The sequence below is a fragment of the Caretta caretta genome, chromosome 2, assembly GCF_965140235.1.
Source record: "Caretta caretta isolate rCarCar2 chromosome 2, rCarCar1.hap1, whole genome shotgun sequence".
Taxonomy (NCBI): domain Eukaryota; kingdom Metazoa; phylum Chordata; order Testudines; family Cheloniidae; genus Caretta; species Caretta caretta.
The window spans coordinates 220,207,767-220,230,613 of record NC_134207.1 but is presented as its reverse complement, the minus strand read 5'-3'; the positions used below and the strand labels follow the sequence as shown (position 1 = coordinate 220,230,613).

Sequence of the window (22,847 nt, the reverse complement as noted above, 5' to 3'; positions counted from 1 at the left end):
CTTGCAGGGTCCTCGAGCCTGTGTTCCAGGCCAAGCCGAGAAATACACACTGCAATGAAACAGCCTGAGCCCCAGTCAGTTAGCATGGGCCAACCACGGGTTTTTAATTGCAGTAGATATACCCTCTGTGGCTTTTAGTTGCTGGGAGCAGCAGTTACAGGGAAAATCCTTCTCAGCGCCTACAGCACTAGGCTGGAGCACGCCCAGTACAGACAAAATCTTCAGAGAACTTGACTGTCAAATTCTGACAAGTCTCTACTGAGCATGAATAAACTGAGTTGTTTTTTTTTCTAAAGTTCATAACTTGACTGAATTTGGGTAGTTGGACAAAAGGCATGTTTGGTTGGGCAAGAAACACATCTCTGACAGAGTTTCCTGCACCCCTTACTAAATTTCAAGTTCCTACTCCAAAGCACAGAGGCGTGTAAGAGCTTCTCAGTGAAACAGTTATAAGAATTTTTTTTAACATGGGCAAAATGAATTTTTCCCTAATTTCATTCTTTGAGACAGCTGTATTATTTTTGCTGCAACTTCGGTTAAAATAAAATAAGCCATTCGAGGGGGAGGGGGGAATATCAACTGAAATGGTTAGTTTGACAAAGTTATAAGTTCCTGAAAACAAGGATTGCAGCAATGGAGATAAGTGTGAACCCTGCTAGGCAACTGTATTTCTATTATGAGTAACATATGTAAAACTACCTTGTCTTTGGGTTTTTGAACTGTGTTCCCAACATGCTTGACCTCTTTGGCAGTCAACAAACAGTTGTCCATTCAAAGCATAGAAAATGTCAGGGTTTTCTTTTTTCCATTGCTTTTCATTCCAACAATGATTCTGCTAATGCATAGCACTTTTAGTTGGCAGGCATTGTGAACTAAGCAAATATTTGTAAGCATATTTTATAATTAGTTTTGTAGAGTATACAGTATATGCTGTCCTATTTTTAAATTTCATTAGTATAGTTAAAATAAAATACAGTTGCTGAAAAGAACTAACCAGGAAAAAATAATCATGATTGAATACTTGAAAGGTACACTGAAAGCTTTTAAAATAATAGAATATGTACGCTCAAGGTTCCAAATAAATTGTCTCCTAAAAATGACAACTGATAACTAAATCAGATGGTTGAAAATCACTCTGCTCTTGAGTCGCCTGTTGTGGTCATCTGCCTGGGTTCCCAGAACTGTGAACCACTGTTACTGCCTCAGCAACTGAGAAATTTGCAGCTGCAAAGCTATGTGTTAGCTCCCTGAGACACTAGCTTGTCTGTCATGCTGGCAAAATCTTCAGCATTCTGCCAGTCCAAATCTTGCCCATCAGGTAACGATCAGTAAACTCCAGTTCCTGAGTTCCTCAGAGATACCTTTCTGCAGTGCTCAGTCCCTCTTTTGTAGCACCCATAAAACCTTATTGAATTTGATGCTCCTTCTAAGGGATAGTACACAGCAGTTTATTAATTTAACAGCGGTTGACAAACCCTCTACTTCAATCAAAGTACTGAGGTGATGTATGGTAAAAGTAAAACAAGCTTATTAACAAAAGGATATAAGTTTAAGTGATACCAAGTATAAGGAATAAGGATAGAAATGATTGCAAACAAGCAAAAGTAAAAATATGCTTCTAAAACTCAACAAACTGGATCTTTTATTCAGAGATGTTTGTCTGACCTCCACCATTCTTCCAGCATGGCTGGCCCGTTCTTTAGCCAGGACCCAACACATGGTTTCTTTGACTCTTCAGGTGAAGGATGGTTTAGGGGTTCATTCTCCTTCTTTGTATAGTCCAATAAACCTTTCAAATGTGTTCTTCTGATAAAGTTTCGTTCTCTTGCTTGGTGTAGACAGCATGCTGGCTTCTCTCCTGTTTGTGGGTTTTGTTTTGTTTTTTTAAGAATGCAAATGATCTTCCTCCAGACTCTGATATCCATTGTCTTTTGGACACACCTGGCTTTATTTACATTGGAGACGCACTCAAGCAGGCAGAACCACATTCTTCTGTCAACAAAAAAAAAAAAAGCTGGTTTTCCTCCTTGGTCTGTTGATAGACCCCAAAACACAGTATCACCGAATAGCTCATAATTTTACATATAGCATTAATACATACACTTCACAATGACTTCAATCACCAGTCAATCACCAGTTCGCATATACCTTACATGATACCTTTTAGACACAGATTATGACAAGAGTGAGTTGGGGTACATTGTGCTGGTCAGGGCAGCTGAAACTCACTACTAGATACCAGGGAGCCCCTTGCCTTCTGACATTGGGGTGCTCTAGGATCACACTTATCATGACACCTGAGCTAAATTTCTGTTTTTTTTCCCCTGTATTTCCACTTGAAGAGTATCACCATCCACTCAGTGCAGTGCCGTAGGTGAAGCTTTCTGTTCCGTTTTGGGTATAGTGAGGCAGTCATTTATTGCAAGACATCCCCAACCCTAAACTTGCATTTTGAATGCTTGAGGGCACTTTTTCTTTTCTCCTCCTGAAAGATTGATCTTTTGGATTCAAAAAGGATCCTTTTCTTTTCAGCCAATTCTCTATACCTTGTGATTATAATAATGAATGCTGTTTAATCAGGAGTTAGTGATTGTTTTCAGTGTGGGGTTTTTTGTTTTTTTTTTACTTGGGGATGTTTGGTTAAAAAAAAATTGTGACTAGACCATGGGGGTTTCTGGTATGTATGTTTGAACATAATTTTTCTTCATTTTGTTTTAACACTGTACCGAATTGAGGAATCTTTGCCTAATTTAATTTCCTTAATTTATCTCAAGACCCTAACAAAAATGTTGTGACATTGGGGTGAGGTCCTTGGTAGGGTATACTTGGTTTTAATTCATTTTCTGTGAAAATGAGCAAATACACACTTCCTTTGAAGAGGGCAAAATTTCTAAAGTGGCCAAATAATATTGGAATTATGAAAAATATCCCATATGTTAATAGTGATAGTACTTTCGGCTTATATCAAAGCAATCAGTGAAATCTGATGATATTTAAACTCTCCAAATAGTGGTGGGCCCAAGATTTTTGTACTGGAACAATTATGAAAAAATAATGCAATCTGTAAGCTTCTCTGTAGCAAAAAATGACATCTTCCCTTTATTCAGTTTTTCTCCCCCCTCAGTTATCTTCTCTCCCTGTTATCTCTCATTGGAAACTTCCCCTGCAAGCCATGTACATACTAACTTGAACCACTAGCAGTCATGGTAATCATCACTATCTAACGTATCCTGTTGCTATGGAAATGCAAGATATGAGGTTTTTACATATGACTTTCCCTCCATTTTTTCTTTAATTTTAATTTTTATCTGTGAGAGTGAAACAAACTGAAACTCATTCAAGTCTCTGACATTGAATTTTTTAACTGCAGCGATTATCATCTCTGAAAATTATTCATTAGCAGCTTCTGTTGAAGTAATGCAAAAGATCCATCAAGAAATAGCTGCCTAAATAAAAAAATCTGCGCCCATAGTTTCCAGCACCTTATTTTATTTTCAATTTATGGAGGGTTATGCCATGTAGAAAATGTAGGATTTAACAAGACTTAATTCAGGGGCCTAATTCTTATTTATTTGAAAGCTCATCCACACTGCTCAGTTAGGCACTGCTTTGAGTGCTGATCCCTGTATATATTCCACTGTGGGTATGCATATGCCCGAGATTGGAGAATTGTAGCTGGTAGTGTCTGTTGGTCCATGCCTGCACCCTTGCTGTGGCCCAGGGTATGGGGGCTGGTACAGACTGTTGCCTTTCCAGTTCCTTCTTACTACTGCATGACCTGAGTTGGAATCTCTGTCTGGAACTCTGAGCCTCTTCAACCTGTACCTTGGGGACCACCACAACCTATTTTCGACCCCTCACATTGGCCTTACTGACTGCCCTGTGACCTGTATGCGGGGCATCCAGATTCCATGTGATCCAACGCAGAGTGTTACAACTCTTCTATTCTATGAGCCAACTGGAGCCTCCAGAGCCTATGAAGGAGGAGAAAGATGAACCTGTTCTTCCGGTACCGAGTATTTCATCTTCTTGCCCATCGTGTTGGTTGCTACAGCCTCAGTCAGGTCCAGCAGCTGTTTTGAAGAGTAGCAGAAGGGCTCGAAATCCTCTTAGAGAAGGTACAGGATTCACAACACAAGCTCCTAGACACATCCTGTAGCCTATCAGTATCTGACTGAATAGCACACCCAGACAATAAGCCCATGCTGGAACTGGCAAGAACTGCACATGCCAGCTACCTGTATCCCTACCCCCAAGAGGGCAGAAAAGTAGTACTTTTTCCTGACTACGGGAACAGAATTCTTGTTCTCCCACCCCGCCCTGTACTGCCGAGTAGTTTAAGCAGCAGTAGAAAGGTCCAGACAAGACCATCCAAGGGTCGCCCTGTGGATAAGGAGGCTAAGCATTTAGATTTGATGGGAAGAAACATGTTTACTTCCAGCAGCCTCCAAGTTAAAATTTCCAACTATCAGGTCCTCCTGGAAAAATTATGATATTTGGAATTATTCTAAGATTTTGGACTTTAAAGACAAATTACCCTGAGACGATAGGGCTCAATTTCAAGCCCTTATTGATGAGGGCAGATAAGTGGCAGGAATCTCATCTCAAGCTGCAGTTGATGCTGCCAATACTGCTTCAAGATCCATGGCAATTGGTATAGCAAGCGTGTCCAAACTGGCTCATGAGCTGCATGTTGCTCCTTTACAGTCAAAGTGCGGCTTATGGAACCCCCATTCTCCGCCTACCAGACTGGGAGCTCTGGGTTTCTGCCCTGTAGGGGGGTGTCCGGGCAGAAGCCCCATGCCCTGGCAGGCACCACCCTATGGAACAGGTTGTGCATGTCTTACGGCTCTTGAACTTCTGAAGATAATAATATTCAGCTTGGAAGGTCAGTAAGTTTGGCCACTCCTGTGCTATAGTGATGCACTAGGAATCTTGGCTACACTCTTTCAGGTCCAGGTTCAGGTACAGAACACCATGCAAGACTAGCCCTTTGAGGTCAGACTCGTCAACCAGAAGATGTGTCCTTGCATTCACTAAAATATTCCAGGGCCACCCTCCACTCCCTGGGTATGTATACAACAGTCCTGAAGAGGAAGAACCATAAACAATCTTACAAGCTAAGGACTTCACTACAGCCCTTTCGCTACCAGCACTTTTACAAGCCACCTCACAAACAGCAGAAGGTACAAAAATCAAGGTACGCTGACCCATCCATCTCTGCTGCAGCTACCCAGCCTCACCCCCAAACCAAAAGATACTTTTGATGGGACATTCAAGGCGCAAACCAATGTTGAAGTCATTTCCGCCTGGCTCAGAGAAGTGGGAGCCCTAATGGCAGATTCTTCTTAAATAATATTTCATAAAGACAAGGGTCACTATGACTGGGTCCGAAGTTCACACCTAAAATAGTTTTGAAATGTCATGTAAACTAGACTATCCACTTAGCTGTCTTCTTCTCAAAGCTGCATGCGTCAGAGAGAGGAGACTTAATTCCTTTGGCATGAGATGAGCTTTGCCTCTTCTGCTGTTTGTTGGTAAACAGGTCAGAAAGTCACCTAGGCTGTTTGTTGCCATAGCAAAATGAGCCTGAGTGCGAAGTATTTCCTCCCAGAGGATTTCCAAGTGGATCTGTGGCTGTATTCTACTTTATCAACTGGCACGCCTTTCTTTCCCACAGGGGATACGGGCTCACTGTAAAAACAAAAAGCACGGGCAACTTCAAGCATCACTTCAAGGAGTACCTCTGTTTAATATTTGCAAGGTGCAGTAATGTGGAGTTTCATCCACACGTTCATGAAACATTATGCTTTGGTCCAAGCCTCATCTGCCTCTGCTTCCTTTGGAACAGCATTTCTGCAAGAGCCATACCACTTGCCATCCTCACACTCTCCTCCTCTGGGTACCGCTTGCCAGACATCCACAGTGGAATATGCAAAGGAATCAGCACTCAAAGGAAAAATAAGGGGGAAGATACTTATCCTTTATAACTAGATTTTCTTTGAGATGTGTGGTCTCTCTGAATTCTGCTGCTCTCCCTTCTTCCCATTTGCTTTAGAGCCTCTCTGATTTTCAGTAAGCAGGGGAATTGGAGAAGCATCAGTCCGCACTTCCCATTATACCCTCAGCACAGAGCACAAGGAGAGCAAGGCTGCAAATGCAGGCCAACAGACATTACTTGCTAGCATTCTCCCATCTCACGCGCATGAAATGCATATATACCCCACTGTGGAATACAGATAAGAACCACACATCGAAGAACTATTGTTATGAAGGGTATGTGGCTTCCCTTTACTCCCACTTTAAGACCCCTTTTACACTGACAGAACAGTAAGAGCCCCATGTACTTTTTGTGTACTATCTTGTACCAAAGTAGAAGTGGTGAGTGGTGATCAAAGCCAATTTAAAGAATTGGCTTCAGAAATTCTTCTTTTATTATAATCCAGTTTAGGGTCTCCTGATGCTTATCCCTCTACCATAGCATAATTTGTTTCATAATGCCTAATGATATATCTTAACGAGAGAGAGAGCTCTCCTTTTATTAGTACATCTCTACCCTGATATAACGCTGTCCTCGGGAACCAAAAAATTTAGTGTTATAGATGAAACCGTATTATATCGAACTTGCTTTGATCCACGGGAGTGCGCAGCCCGGCCCCCCCAGAGCACTGCTTTACTGCGTTATATCCGAATTCATGTTATATCTGGTCATGTTATATCGGGGTAGAGGTGTATAAATCAACAGAATAGTAGTATGTTACTATGCTGTGGTGTCCAGCTTGATTTCAGAGGTGAGATTCAATAAGCAAAAAAATGACATTGGTGAACATTCGAACAAGGATCATCATGACAAATATTGCAGTTATTTGTGAGGCAGCAGATAGCGTGATTCTAACTATTTTGTAAATGTAACAATATTAAAATATTGTGAGATAGGATCAACTTCTTAATAATTGAAGTCTGATGATCCCATAATATTTATATTTGGCAGTGTGGATGGAAGGTATAATACTAGCCACTTCTAATTGTAAAGATATTGATTGTGCAAAAAAGGAAACCCACAGCTTCTGTGGTAGCAACAAATTGATTTTGTAATTTCAGGAAATTAGGGAATCTAGGAAGAATAGATTGTCAATGTAGTAACATATTTGGTCTGTTTCAAGACATTTGGCCATCATAATTTGAATGCTTAACAGAAAAATTCAGCTGAGTTTGTCATAATATTATTTTCTGTGTCCTGAAAGAGCTGATACCTGTCTGTCTGGTACTGTTCATTTAATTGTTCATGTGGCTTTTTTCCTTTGATTTGAATTTTCTCTGACATGTTTGAAAAACGTTGGACAGAAAACAAGTAATAAAGTAAAACAGTGTCAGTGGAAAGGTGGAATGACTATTAGCTTGAAAAGAAAAGTTTGAAAATTTCCTTAATGATTGGACACTTTCTGGGATTTGAAAGAGGCCCAGTATTTAGAGATCTTGACACCACAGTAGATACAGCCTTGGGATGCACATTTCAGATCATAAATAAAAATAACTTACTGTTCTTCTAAGAGTGTCCCTGTGGGTGCTCCACTTTAGGTGTCTTGGCGCCTTGCACTTGTAATCGGAGACTTGTAGTAGCAGTGCCTGGTTGGGCCGCCCATGTGCTGTAGCCATCTTGCGCCGCTCTGAGCGGTTACATTGTGGCGCGCAGCCAACCATCCCCCAGTTCCTTCTCTACTGCCTTTGGCTTGAGTCAGAGCGACAGCAGCACTCTCTCTTATCTCAGATAAGCTTGATAGTTCATAGGTGTTCCTGATAGTGTTAGCTTAGTTGTAGTTAGCTACCCTATTCCCTTGTCCTTCACATTTTATATCTTTTATTTTTTCTTCTTTAAAAAAAATTATATATCTTTCTCTTTCCCCACACACTGATTCCAGAACCACTCGGAGACCATCTGTCACTATACTACCCAGTCTGGAACACCATCACAACAGACAAATGGGTTCTAGAGATTATCCAGAAGGGCTATTACATCCTCTTTATTTCCTGTTGTAACAGGTGCTCATTGGAGTAGTCCCTAAAGAGGGGGAGTGAGTAGGTAGGATAGAAATAAACCACCTTGTGCAATTAAGTGCCGTGGAACCCATCCCATCGCAACACAGGGGGAGAGGTTTTTATTTCCATTACTTCCTTATTCAGAAAAAGAACTGCAGATGAAGACTCATCCTGGATTTACAAAAACTCAACAAATTAGGGACAACACAACATTTCAGAATGGTGACTCTATCCACAATAATTCCAGCATTAGAGAAGGGGGATTGGCTCTCGGCCCGCGGACTTCCAGGACGCTTATTTTCATATTACCATTCACCCGTCACACAGAAGATTCCTGAGATTCACCCTAAGGCATCAGCATATCCAATACAGAGTACTACCCTTCGGCCTGTGCATTGCCCCAAGAGTTTTTTTCCAAGGTTCTCACTGTGGTTGCAGCTCACCTCTACAGACAAGGAGTGATGATATTTCCATACATAGACGACTGCCTGATAAGGGCATCAATGCAGCAAGGAGCAATAAATGCCATGCAGTCCACAATAACCCTGTTCACGGACCTTGGGTTGCAAATAAATGCACCGAAGTGCCCACTGGTTCCTGTTCAACTGCTGGAATTCATAGGACTGTCTCACAGCAACAGCAATGTTACCCCAACAATGCTTCCTCACTCTAGTCAACCTAATTTTAGTGGTGATGTACAGCCCACAAGCATCTGCCAGAACATGTTTACAACTCTTGGGACACATGTTGGAGACAACGTTTGTTATAAAAGATGACAGACTCCACATGAGATTCTTACAGGCCTGGCTTCGAACAGTTTATCTCTCTCTCTCTCAACAGACGCCTCACAATGCCATGCAGGGTAAAACTCACTAACATAGTGGACACAACCACAGAACGTCTGCTCAGGCATCCCTTTCCAACAAAAAGTTCCAGTCATGACGGATGCCTCCCTTGTTGGTTGGGCACATCTATGCAACAATATGATCCAAGGCCACTAGTCCCCAGCAGAGTCCGACCTACAAATAAACTTATTGGAACTAAGGGCAGTCCGAAATGCACGTGAGCACTTTAATCAAGAACAATGCCATCGACATCCTTACAGACAATATAGCTTGCATGTTCCATATAAATCACCAAGGGGGAGCACGATCATACTCCCTATGTACAGAGTCAATACTCCTCTGGAATTGGTGCATCACCAACCAGATAGAGAAATCAGCTTTCTATCTGCTGGGATGTCAGAATACAAGAGCAGATCAGCTAAGCGTGGGTTTGTGGAAAAATCCCTGAGTGGGAGATGGATCCCAGAATTCTCAAAGCCGTATTCAAACTATGGGGGTTCCCCACCATAGATCTCTTTTGCAACAGGTCAGAACTCCCAGGTGTCCACAATATTGCTCCCAGGCCAGATTGGGAAATCACTCCCTAGGCGACGCTCTCCTCATAAAATGGGAGGCGCCACTGATGTATGCATTTCCTCTGATGCCATTCCTGAGCCGAGACATTCACAAGATCAGGCAGGACAAATCCAGGGTCATTCTCATTGCACCCACATGGCCCAGACAAAATGTTGTTCCCATACCTGTGACAGATGGCAGTGAAACCACCTCAAACCCTTCCCTTAGTGCCTCGCCTTCTGTCACAGAATGCGAGTCCATCACCCCAACCTCACAGAACTCCACCTCAAGGCCTGGTTACCCCATGACTGATGGGGATCAAGAAGGACTGTTCTGAGGAAGTGAAAGACATACTATGGAACAGTCGGAGAATAAGCACAAGAAAGACATATGGATAAGGATCTGGTTAAAGGGAGACTACAGTGGGTCATACTGAAAGGTGAACTGTCAGGCTGGAGGGAGATTACTAGAGGAGTTTCTCAGGGATTGATCTTGGGACCACTCTTATTTATTTAACATTTTTATTACTAACCGTGGCACAAAGCGTGTGTTAATAAAGTCACGGATGACACAAAGTTGGAAGGTATTGACAGTACAGAGGAGGACTGGAATATTCTACAAGATCTGGATGATCTTGTAAACTGGAGTCATAGAAATGGGACAAAATTTAGCAGTGCAAAGTTCAAGGTCATGCATTTTGGGGACTAACAACAATAATTTTTGCTATAAGATGGGGATTTAACAGTTGGAAGTAACAGAGGAGGAGAAAGACCTGAGTGTAATAGTGTATTACAGGATGACTCTGAGCGATCAATGTGATGTGGCTGTGAAAAAGACTAATGTAGTCCTAGGCTGCATCATGTGAGGTATTTCCAGTAGAGACAGGGAAGTGTTAGAACCATTATACAAGGCACTGATGAGACCTCATCTGAAATACTGTGTGAAGTTCTGGTGTCTTGTTTAAGAAAGATGAATTCAAACTGGAACAGGTGCAGAGAAGGGCTATTAGGATGATCTGAGGAATGGAAAACCTACCTTATGAGAGGAGACTCAAAGAGCTTGGCTTGTTTAGCCTAACCAAAAGTAGGCTGAGGAGAGATACAGTTGCTCTCTATAAATATATCAGAGGGATAAATACCAGGGAGGGAGAGGAGTTATTTAAATTAAGCGCCAGTGTGTACATAAGAACAAATGGCTATAAACTGGCCATCAACAAGTTTAGGTTTAAAAATAGGCAAAGGTTTCTAACCATCAGAGGAGTGAAGTTCTGGAACAGCCTTTCTAAGGGAGCAGTGGGGGCAAAAAACCTAACTGGCTTTAAGACTGAGCTTGATAAGTTTATGGAAGAGATGGTATGACGGGGCTGCCTACAATGCATGTGGCCCATTGGCAACTACCAGTAGCAAAAATCTCCAACGACTGGAGAAGGCACACTGGATGGGGAGGGCTCTGAGTTACTACAAAGAATTCTTTCCCAGGTATCTGCCTGTTGGGTCATGCTCATGGCCTAACTGATCAGCATGTTTGGGGATGGGAAGGAATTTTCCCCAGAGTCAGATTGACAGAGACCCCAGGAGGTATTTTTTCTTCCTCTGCAGCATGGGTCACTTACAGGTTTAAACTAGTGTAAATGGTGAATCCTCTAACTTAAATTCTTTAAACCATGATTTGAAGACTTCAGTAATTCAGCCAGAGGTTAGGGGACTATTACACATAGGTGGGTAGGTATCAGAGGTTAGGGGACTATTACACATAGGTGGGTAGGTATCAGGTATTACACATGGGTGGGTAGGTATCAGAGGGGTAGCCATGTTAGTCTGTATCCACAAAAACAATGAGGTGTCCGGTGGCATCTTGAAGACTAACAGATTTATTTGGGCTAAGTGTGTGTTTGTGGGTAAAAAACCCACTTCTTCAGATGCATGGAGTGAAAATTACAAATGCAGGCATAAATATACTGACACTTGAAGAGAAGAGAATTACCTTACAAGTGGAGAACCGGTGTTGTCAGGGCCAATTCAATCAGGGTAGATGTGGTCCACTCCCAATAACTGAGGAGGAGGTGTCAATACCAAGAGAGGGAAACTTGCTTTTTGTGAGCCAGCCACTCCCAGCCCCTATTCAAGCCCAAATTAACAGAGTTAAATTTGCAAATGAATTGTAGCTCTGCAGTTTCTCTTTGAAGTCTGTTTTTGAAGATTTTCTTGTTGAAGTGTGGCTACTTTTAAATCTGTTATAGAATGTCCAGGGCAATTGAAGTGTTCTCCTACTGGCTTTTGTATGTTACCATTCCTGTTGTCTGATTTGTGTCATTTATTCTTTTATGTAGAGACTGTCCGGTTTGGCCAATGTACATGGCAGAGGGGCATTGCTGGCACATGATGGCATGTATCACTTTAGTAGATGTGCAGGTGAATGAGCCACTGATGGTGTGGCTGATGTGGTTGGGTGTTCTGATGGTGTTGCTAGAGTAGATATGGGGACAGAGTAGGCAACGGGGTTTGTTACAGGGATTGGTTCCTGGGTTAGTGTTTCTGCGGTGTGGTGTGTAGTTGCTGGTGAGTATTTGCTTCAGGTTGGGGGACTGTCTGTAAGCGAAGACTGGCCTGCCTCCCAGTGAGGGTGAGGGATCGTTTTCCAGGATAGGTTATAGATCGTTGATGATGTGCTGGAGAGGTTTTAGCTGGGAGCTGTATATGATGGCCAGTGTGTTCCGTTGTTTTCCTTGTTGGGCCAGTCCTATAGTAGGAGACTTCTGGGTACCCATCTTGCTCTGTCAGTCTGTTTCCTCACTTTCCCAGGTGGGTATTGTAGTTTTAAGTGGGTAGGTGAGGTTCTGTGGCCTACAATGTGCAGGAGGTCAGACTAGATGATCATGATGGTCCTTTCTGACCTTAAAGTCTTAATGTAGTCTCTGTATGCTCCCTTTTTCCTGTGATTTGTGCAGTAATCTCTCCGTTTTGTATAGCGTTAGTAAATGCTATAAATAGAATTTTCTTCAAAAAGTCATATTTAAGGGAATATCCTCCAAAACACCACCTTGTGGGATGTTACCCAAGAAGGAATCTGTATAGCGCAATAGGAATTGCTCTGCCTTACTTCAGCTATGCAGACAAGAGAGTGTGTGAATTTAGTATATTGAAACCATTTTCTCATCTCATGGACCCAGGGAGATTGAAAACCAAGAATGCAAAATGATATTTCCCTTACAATGGAAAATAAGTCTTACCACACAAACATGAAGTCTTTAAAGATTAGATGTATTTGAAAGATCTGCTGTATTCAGTCAGAAGTTATTGGGCTAGATGTAGGGATCCTTGGGTAAAATTCTGTAACGTGTGTTAGGCACCCGGTCAGAGTAAATGACCAATAATGGTCATGGTCCCTTTTCACCTTAAAATGTGTGAATCTTTGAATAGGCATCACTGTGTAGGTTTTTTTGTTTGGCAAAGTGCTGATGACTTAAAAAAACAGAGAATTGGTCTCCCTGGGGCAGTCTTAAAACAACAGTTATATCTGTAGGCTAAAGGTGTGTTAGATAGCTTTTCTGAAGTGAAGCTATGCATGTTAGTTGTCAGATTTTGAAGACTTTTTGTCAGTAATGATGGGAAATATCAATGATAAATATGGTTCTGTTTAGGACTAAGGAAATATATAAAGTCTGTAAATTATTTTCTCTGATGCCAAACCAGTTGAGAAGCAACAAAATCTGACAAGAGGCTAGAGTCCGGAGGAATGATTGTTGTTTGCATCTATTATTAGAGAGGGCTTATTTTGCACCTGAGAAAATTCAGCATTTAAATTGAGTTTGCCTTCATATTCAGATTGTTGGTTAGGCGAGTATTTTTGGAAAAGAATGTAATGAATAGGCCAGATGATTAACGCCTGTGCTGCAAGAAGCCACAGACATGTTCCTTTATAAAATGCTCTAGAAAATATTTGATTCTTTCTTTTGTCCACGATACTGCTTGATACAAGTAAAGGTATAAACAGTTACCTGGGTCACATCTCCTCATCTTACCTTGATTTTATGTCTTTCCAGCAGATTGCCAAATTGAGGCAGCAACTCCAACGCAGCAAACAGAGTAGTCGTCACAGTAAAGAAAAAGAACGTCAGTCACCGCTCCATGGCAACCACATAGCAATCAGTCAGACTCAGGTAAGCAGTTCACTGCTAGTATCAGCAACCTTTTTGTTTTTTTAATTAACAGAATTAAGTGAATAGCCTTCTGTTTCTTTCCACTTCTCCTTTGATTCCCTTCCTGTGTTTAAAGTCATGTTGAAATGCTTAACACAAATTGATGTCATGGGCGCTACTTGGGATTTTATTCTAAAGTCACAATCAGATAATACAAAAGAGAACTGTGCCAAGAAAGCAACTTATGCCTCCTGTAAATGTTGAAGGATACCCTTTAAAAACTCTTCTCAAAAATACCCGTGCAGTCAGACATAGCATCAGCAAAAGGCTTCAGTGGTTGAGCTGGGACTACTTGTTATCTCCTTATGTCTATGTCTACCACTGCCAGTTGACATCCTGGGAACACTGGCTGTCTGTCACCTTCAAGGAATGCCACTGCCACCAGTGCAGCAGCTGGATTCTGGGAGGGCAAGCTGGTCTTACCTACCTTTGTCTTTCGCTTCATTGGATCATTGTCACTGAGATGTTCGGGATCTTTGGGTCCAGTGGCAGGCTACTTCCACATACCTCCATAATTTGAGGATATTAAAAGATCCCCAGAAACTTACTCATCACCATGGCCAGCTGCAACATTAGCAAGGACATATCTTCACAGAAACAGAGAAGGTTAAGGGGTGACTTGATCACAGTTTGTAAATAGCTTTATGTGGAACAAAATTTTGATAATAGAGTTTTCATTCTAGCAGATGAAGGTGTAACAAGATTCAGAGACTGGAAGGTGAAGCTACACAAATTCAGACTAGGAAATAAGGCAGAGGGTTTTTTAACAGTATGGATAGTTAACCATTGGAACAGCTTACCAAGGGTTGTGGTGGATTCTCCATCACTGGCAATTTTTAAATTTAGATTGGATGTTTTTCTACAAGTTGCACTCTAGTGAAAGCAAGAATTAATTCAGGGACATTCTATAGCTTGTGTTATGCAGGTGGTCAGATTAGATGATCACAGTAGTTCTTCTGGCTTTATAGTTAGAGCCCTGTGCAAATCACAATTTTTATTTTTAGAAAATTCACTACAGTGTAAATGATAAAGTATTTGATTTCACGGAGATTGTAGGAAATGAATTTTACAACTAAATTTAGTCAATTTGAAGGATGGAATGACCTTTAGAAGTAATATTAGTGAGTTTAAAAGATGGAATGAAACTGACTAACTTTACTTATAAAGTAACACTACTAGCTACATTTGTTCTCACCACTACTAAGTGCCCCTTTCCAATCCTCCTATCCTCTTGACCATTGCTCCATCTCTTCCTCCCTTTGCACTTCTATATTCCTTAGACAAGCATCTAAATTCCGCTCACCCCATAAAAAATAAGCACAGGCAGCTTCAGTTTTTCAGTGTAAAAAATTCTTCTTTTTTCTTTGTGTTAATCCCATCAAATGGGGTCTGCTATACAAGTTGTCTCCCTCCCAAGTGCTGTGCTCAGTGCCATATTCTCTATCACACCACATACTAACATGTCTTCCTTTCTAACATCTCACCACTTCTTGGGCAACCTCTCTCTTTTTCCTTCTGTCTTGATCTTACCACATAGTAGTTAGGACAGCGCTTTACATAACCAAATCATCTGAGCCTGTACTCCCTCATTTTATTTTCATTCATAAATGTTACATTGAGCATGTACCAGTTGGTTATATTATTTGTTGAATAGTATGAATGTCATATTGCTCTAAAGTATCGGGGTAGTCGTGTGAGTCTGTATCCACAAAAACAACAAGACATGCATCTGAAGAAGTGGGTTTTTTACCCACTAAAGCTTATGCCCAAATAAATCTGTTAGTCTTTAAGGTGCCACATTGCTCTAATGTACTCATTCTTTACATGGTCTTTCTTGCTTACAGCAGTCATCCATCTCAACATTTGCATTTTTGGGTAACAAATCATTTGTTCATGTTTCTTCTTTGTTGTCCAATACTCAGCATTATACATTATAAAACAGCAGTTTGTCCAGTTTTAGACTTTCCCTTTTAATCTTATTGGTATCTTCCTATCACATACTAAACCACTTCTCTCTCTCTCCATTTGAGGTAGGCACTTATTAATCCAGCTCTAATTTTGTCCTTCATTTCCCCAGATTCTGGAACCCACATACTTGAAACTGTGTTATGCTCAAATAAATTTGTTAGTCTCTAAAGTGCCACAAGTCCTCCTTTTCTTTTTGCGAATACAGACTGACACGGCTGCTACTCTGAAAACTATATACTCTGTTTTTCCTCTCCTTATTTTGAGCACATCTCTCCAACCCATCTCTCTATTTATCAGGTTTTATCAGTGTACAAAATAACAATTTAAAAAAAAGTCAATTGATAGTCAAGTTCTTGCTTGGACTAGAAATATATGTATTTTTTGTCGTCCCCTTCCTCCTTCCCACTGTTTGTGTTCTCACTTGTTATGGTATGTCTAGATTTCAATTGACAAGGTGGATGAGCTAACATCTTTTATTGGACCAACTGCTGTTGATGAATGAGACAAGCTTTTGAGCTTACACAACTTTTCTTCAGGTCTGGGTTCGGTGTAAACTCGAAAACGTGTCTCTTTCACAACAGAAATTGGTCCAATAAAAGATATTACTTCACCCTCCTTGTCTCTAATATCCTTGAACCAACATGGCTTCAACGTCGCTGCAAACAAATTTAGGCTGGAAGCTTTTTGGGAATAGGGACTATTTCTTTCTTGTCTGTAAAATGCCGTACACAATTATGGCGTTGTATAAATAAAAGTTTCTCTTTCCTTGTTCCTTAATACTTGTGAAATGTACATGGAAACAAGAACTTGGTTCTTTAGTATATCTGTTCTTTAGGGTGTCTCAAGAAATCATAAGTGTAAGTTTAATATGTCATTTTCAAAGCAATCAATAGTGATGGCACAAACAGTCATTAATGTGAAGAACATAAAGCAAAAACAAATGAACTTCTAAACAGCATTTTCAATGCTCACGTTCTTAGTGTTGCCAAAATAAACTGGAGATTGGTGGGAAAACAAACTAAAGAAATACAGAAATACAAGCATAATTCTGAATTATTTAAAAAAAAAAACCCCAAACAAAATCTCAAATGCAACTTTAATCTTACAATTATAAATTAATGTTTCCATAGCCAAACTAAGTCTGCTGTCTTGTCTGCCTGAATTGCAAGTCGTCTTTGAGATATGTAGTAATAAAGAGCTACATGCTGAGAGCATAGAAAAGGATGCAGTAAAAGCATAAAACAGTACACGGTGCAATTTAGTCTTACTGTAGAAGACTAAGTTTGTTCCTGTTTATTACATTATTTGCTGGATACTGTGAATGTCACGTTGCTCAGTATTCACTGATCATGTAATGAAAGACCCTAATGTTATGGTAACATTAATTTCCAGCCTTTAAATCAAGAAGTTAGTATGCCTTTCCTCAAAACCATACCTGTGTTTATTTGAATGCCTGATCTTGAAATGACTACGCAGATTCTCTTCTGATTTTGAGGCAAAAGCAATATCTGGAACAAACATGGAAAAGGATGTAGTTCTGAAAATAAAAGTTTAGAATGAAAGTTTCATTTTACCTTTGCTATAAACCAGTCAAAAAAGAAAAAAAAACTGCATAAAGAGAATGTTAACGTTGCACGGCTAGACACTCAAATGTCAGGAAATGCCAGAGTTAAACATGAACATGCATTTGTGCCAGTATGCAAAATATAACCAGCAGTGTCTATAGAGTAAGCATGTACAGGATATGGGGAAATTACAAAGAAGTGGTCTGACTGGATTTGTTGTTTTTCTTTACATTTTTCTTTTTACTTTTTATCTATCTGAAGGCTTTGTTTGTGAGAGGTTTTTCTCCCTTTGCATTCTGCATGCCACACCTTTGCATTCCCTAGAAATTACACAGGCCAAATATTGAAAAGCACTGCAGTAAAATATTTCATATAAAATTCTGTTGTTCACTTTACAAGAAAAAGTAGTGTGAGTGGCATTACATTTATGTAATCTTTTTAATTTCTGTCTTCCTAGTTTCTTAGTGGTAAGTATGTTTTTTAATATTAAATTCACAAACTAAAGATGAAAATGAGCTCCTCTAGATTTTAAAATTAGTACATGATTTTTTAATTCGCTGTTTATAGATTTTTAAAATATAATGACCTCACTAATACTGAGCTAATGTTTCATCTTATGAAACTCTCCAATTTTAAAGCCTACATAATATTTTATCTGATTGACCTTGTAGGCGTCTATCTCAAGATCAGTCCCTATGCCACTGTCAAATATTTCAGTGCCAAAATCAACTGTTTCACGTGTGCCGTGCAATGTAGAAGGAATAAGCCCTGAATTAGAAAAAGTATTCATTAAAGAAACCAGTGGAAAAGAAGAAGTATCCAAGGTAAGGTTTAAGTTTTGGGGGTAATTTTACATTTTTAATGGTCAGAATTTAGTAACATGTTGTGAGAACCTCCTAAATGACTAATAAAGGGAATAAGGGAAGAAAGAGGGAATAATAAAGGGAAGAAGGAGGATCCTGGGAACTACGGGCCAGTCAGCCTCACCTCAGTCCCCGGAAAAATCATGGAGCAGGTCCTCAAAGAATCAATCCTGAAGCACTTACATGAGAGGAAAGTGATCAGGAACAGTCAGCATGGATTCACCAAGGGAAGGTCATGCCTGACTAATCTAATTGCCTTCTATGATGAGATTACTGGTTCTGTGGATGAAGGGAAAGCAGTGGATGTATTGTTTCTTGACTTTAGCAAAGCTTTTGACACTGTCTCCCACAGTATTCTTGTCAGCAAGGTAAAGTAGTATGGGCTGGATGAATGCACTGTAAGGTGGGTAGAAAGTTGGCTAGATTTTCGGGCTCAACGGGTAGTGATCAGTGGCTCGATGTCTAGTTGGCAGCCGGTGTCAAGTGGAGTGCCCCAGGGGTCAGTCCTGGGGCCGGTTTTGTTCAGTATCTTCATAAATGATCTGGAGGATGGTGTGGATTGCACTCTCAGCAAATTTGCGGATGATACTAAACTAGGAGGAGTGGTAGATACGCTGGAGGGCAGGGATAGAATACAGAGGGACCTAGACAAATTGGAGGATTGGGCCAAAAGAAATATGATGAGGTTCAATAAGGATAAGTGCAGGGTCCTGCACTTAGGACGGAAGAACCCAATGCACAGCTACAGACTAGGGACCGAATGGCTAGGCAGCAGTTCTGCGGAAAAGGACCTAGGGGTGACAGTGGACGAGAAGTTGGATATGAGTCAGCAGTGTGCCCTTGTTGCCAAGAAGGCCAATGGCATTTTGGGATGTATAAGTAGGGGCATAGCGAGCAGATCGAGGGACGTGATCGTCCCCCTCTATTCGACATTGGTGAGGCCTCATCTGGAGTACTGTGTCCAGTTTTGGGCCCCACACTACAAGAAGGATGTGGAAAAATTGGAGAGAGTCCAGCGAAGGGCAACAAAAATGATTAGGGGTCTGGAACACATGACTTATGAGGAGAGGCTGAGGGAACTGGGATTGTTTCTTCTGCAGAAGAGAAGAATGAGGGGGGATTTGATAGCTGCTTTCAACTACCTGAGAGGTGGTTCCAGAGAGGATGGTTCTAGACTATTCTCAGTGGTGGAAGAGGACAGGACAAGGAGTAATGGTCTCAAGTTGCAGTGGGGGAGGTTTAGGTTGGATATTAGGAAAAACTTTTTCACTAGGAGGGTGGTGAAACACTGGAATGCGTTGCCTAGGGAGGTGGTAGAATCTCCTTCCTTAGAAGTTTTTAAGGTCAGGCTTGACAAAGCCCTGGCTGGGATGATTTAATTGGGGATTGGTCCTGCTTTGAGCAGGGGGTTGGACTAAATGACCTCCTGAGGTCCCTTCCAACCCTGATATTCTATGATTCTATGACTGAAGCAACGTAGCTTTGCATCTAGGCTTGGCTTGAAAATTTTCTGTTAACTTTTTCTGTGGAAAAATTGAGGTTTTGGCTAAGTAGTTTTTTTTGTGAAAAATATCTGCTTTCCACAGAAAACTTCAGTTTAATCAAAAATCCAAATATTTCAGCTGAAACCTACATATTTCCATTTCACGCTGCTGTGGTACTTCATGAGAGTTGTAGTTCAATTGCCTTTATGTCCTCATTCTCCTTTGGGGGCCTGGCTCCTGAACTGGACTTCATCTCCTTGGTGTTTCTCCTGTCCTCACCAAGAGGGGAGACTGTGTGGTGGACCATGAGAGATGTAGACCAGCTAGAGATACTGCTTATAGAAGAGAATAGGAGTAAACTACAAATACAAGGGGCGTACCGCAGCAGCATTTCAGAATTGAATTATTTCTGTTGAAGAAAAAATATTTCAGTTTTGGTTCTCCAGTGGAGAAAAATATTTTCTGACTGGCTCTAGTCATGACAAAACTTAGTACAGTAAAAGCTTGTGTTATCTGGCACATTACCAACCTGAAAGCTATAGAAACTGGCATTTCAGGGTGCCAGATCTGTGCGGCACTCACCTTGGGCGGCTCCCCGCAATCGACGACATGTCCCTGCTACTCCTAGGCAAAGGAACAGCCATGGGAGCTCCGTGTGCTCCACCCGCCCCACCCCAAGTGCTGGCCCCACAGCTCCTATTGGCCGGGAACCGCGCCTGTGGGCAGAGGCAGCACCCAGAGGTACGTAGCCATGTCTCTGCATAGGAACAGCAGGGACATGTTGCCGCTTTCGGGGAGCCTCCCAAGGTGAGTGCTGCCCGGATCCGGCACCACGAAACCCCTCCCACAACCCAGCCCCCTGCCCTGAGCCCCCTATTGCACCCAAACTCCTTCCCAGAGCCTGCACCCTTTCCAGCACCCCAACTCCCAGCCCTGAGCCCCCTCCTGCACCCAAACTCCATCCCTCTTAGTTAACTGGAATTTTTGACTTACCAGCACCCCTCATTCACCCAACATGCCAGAGAACAAAGCTTTTTTCTGGTTTTGCAAAAGGTCATACAGTAGCTTTACGTACATGAGTTTTGAGCTGCCAAAACCTGGTATTTATGGTACTTCGTTATGGGTATAAACACAAAATAGTTCAGTAACTCCTCGCTTAATGTTCCTGAAAAATGCGACTTTATGTGAAACGATGTTAAGTGAATCCAATTTCCCCATAAGAATTAACGTAAATAGGCAGGGTTAGGTTCCAGGGAAATTTTTTTCACCAGACAAGACTATATTTTATGTACACACAAAGTATAGGTTTTAGACCGATTATTTATGACTGTACACAGCAATGATGATTGTAAAGCTTGGTTGATGTGGTGAAGTCAGAGGGTGGAAGAGGGTGGGATATTTTCCAGGGAATGCCTTGCTGCTAAATGATGAACTAGAACAACTGAGCCCTCAAGGGTTAACACATTGTTGTTAATGTAGTCTTACACTCTTCAGGCAGCACAAATGGACGGAGGGGAGACAGCAAGGCAGACAGACACACACACTCTCTCTGTGTGAGAGAGAGAGAGATGCACATTGCCTCTTTAAGTATGCTGACTCCCCTCTAAGTATATTGCCTTTTTAAGTAGATCAGCAAATTGAGACAGCCCCTGCTGCCAGCATGCTCCCTCTGTCCTGAGCCCTGTCTTGTCCCCCCTCCCCGGTCTATGGAAATGGGGTAAGCGAGGGGCAGGAGCAGGGGGGGAATGGGACACCCTGACATTAGCCCTCCTCTCTCCTCCCCCTCCCCCACACACCAAGCAGGAGGCTCCCGGGAGCAGCTCCAAGGCAGAGGGCAGGAGCAGCACATGGCAGTGAGGGGAAGGACAGCTGAACTGCCAGTTGATAACCTGCTGGGCAGCTGCCGCACAAAGAACTTAGGATCCATCCTGATTCCAAGCCCTCACTAGCTAGCTCCAATGGGCTGCTCTTTCTGCAAACAGTGGACAAAGCAGGAGGCTGCCAAACAACATTATAAGGGAGCATTGCGCAACTTTAAACAAGCATGTTCCCTAATTGATCAGCAGCGTAACAACGAAACAACGTTAACCGGGATGACTTTAAGTGAGGAGTTACTGTCAAGCAATCCTGCCTTCTCCAGAGGGTTATTCAAGGCTGTGCATATATTTTGCATTAAATCTGGTCTTCCAAGGCTCACGTTTTCTATTTAGAAGTGGTCAATATTTTGACAGCGTTAAAAAAAAATAGCAAAAATAATACACATATTGTCTTAGTGTTATCTCCTAGAGTGTATATTACTGTGCCACTGCTGGTGTCTCTCTGGTTAGAGTTATGATCTGTTAAAGTTAGAGGTCATTAATGTATTTATCAGACAAATTGATTTTCTTGGACTCTAACATCTTATTACTGTACATGTTGGGCTCTACACTGTAAGTTGCTTGAATATTCTGCCTCTGATCCAGCAAAGCAGTTAAGCAGATAAATGTTTGCTCAGTTGGGGACAGAGAACTCAGCAGTGACCCTCTCTTCCAAAGGCCTTGCCAGATCTAGGGTTTCTTTTTGTGTCCCAAGAATCATAAGTTAGAAATATGACCTATTAGGTCTAGTACAGCCTTTTGCCAGTGGAGATTTGATTAGTATTGCACTTTCTTCTGTTTTGTAAAGTCTAATTTAAAATGTCCCACGAGACAGAACCTCTATCACTTTCATGCAGATATTACTCCACAGCTTAATAGGTCTCTCTGTTGGGAAGTTTTTACTAATATAAATACGTAGTGTATATTTTCCTCTTCATTTTATCCCATTTCTTCTAGTTTTACCCTTTTATATAATCTTAACTCTTCTTCCTCTTCATTTATGGACTTCAAAGTAATCATTTAAAATAATAGCCTTGACTGCCTTTGGGAGAAGTTGGTCTACTGGCTTATTATGCTATTTTAAGAACGTAGGTGGATAAATACTTCTACAATATTATCTTCACTCCACTGTCCAGTATAGTTATCTAGTCAAGTAATGCATATTTAACTCTTAATATTTGCTTGTATGTCAATCCCTCCAGCTCCTAATACATTTTGTTGCTGTACTGTGAACCTCTTCCAATTTGTCAATATCTTTCTTGTAATGAAGGTACTAAAACCAAACAAAATATTGTAAGTGCAGTTGCACCAGAGCCATATTTAGGGTGATTATTATTTTCTTGCTCCACAGCATCTGTATTTGCTGCTCAGAATTGCATTGTTCCTTTTGTCTGCAATAATGCATTGCAAATTCATGTCCACGTGGTTGTCTGTTATCATTCCTAAGTTTATATGAGCATTACTGCCTTCAAGAAT

At 41.3% G+C, this 22,847-nt stretch overlaps 1 protein-coding gene across 7 annotated transcripts in view; it reads left to right on the top strand.

Moving 5' to 3' along the window:
* Positions 1-22,847, top strand: part of GLCCI1 (glucocorticoid induced 1) — a 107,108-nt gene that overhangs the window by 56,237 nt on the left and 28,024 nt on the right. For 3 of the 7 annotated variants that reach the window (XM_048838228.2, XM_048838232.2, XM_048838231.2), the window contains exons 4-5: positions 13,480-13,596; positions 17,840-17,992. In XM_048838228.2, the coding sequence (XP_048694185.1) occupies positions 13,480-13,596; positions 17,840-17,992 (270 nt within the window). The remainder of the gene's footprint in view (positions 1-13,479; positions 13,597-17,839; positions 17,993-22,847) is intronic. The other 4 variants (XM_048838229.2, XM_048838234.2, XM_075125838.1 and 1 more) reach the window with 3 other exon arrangements.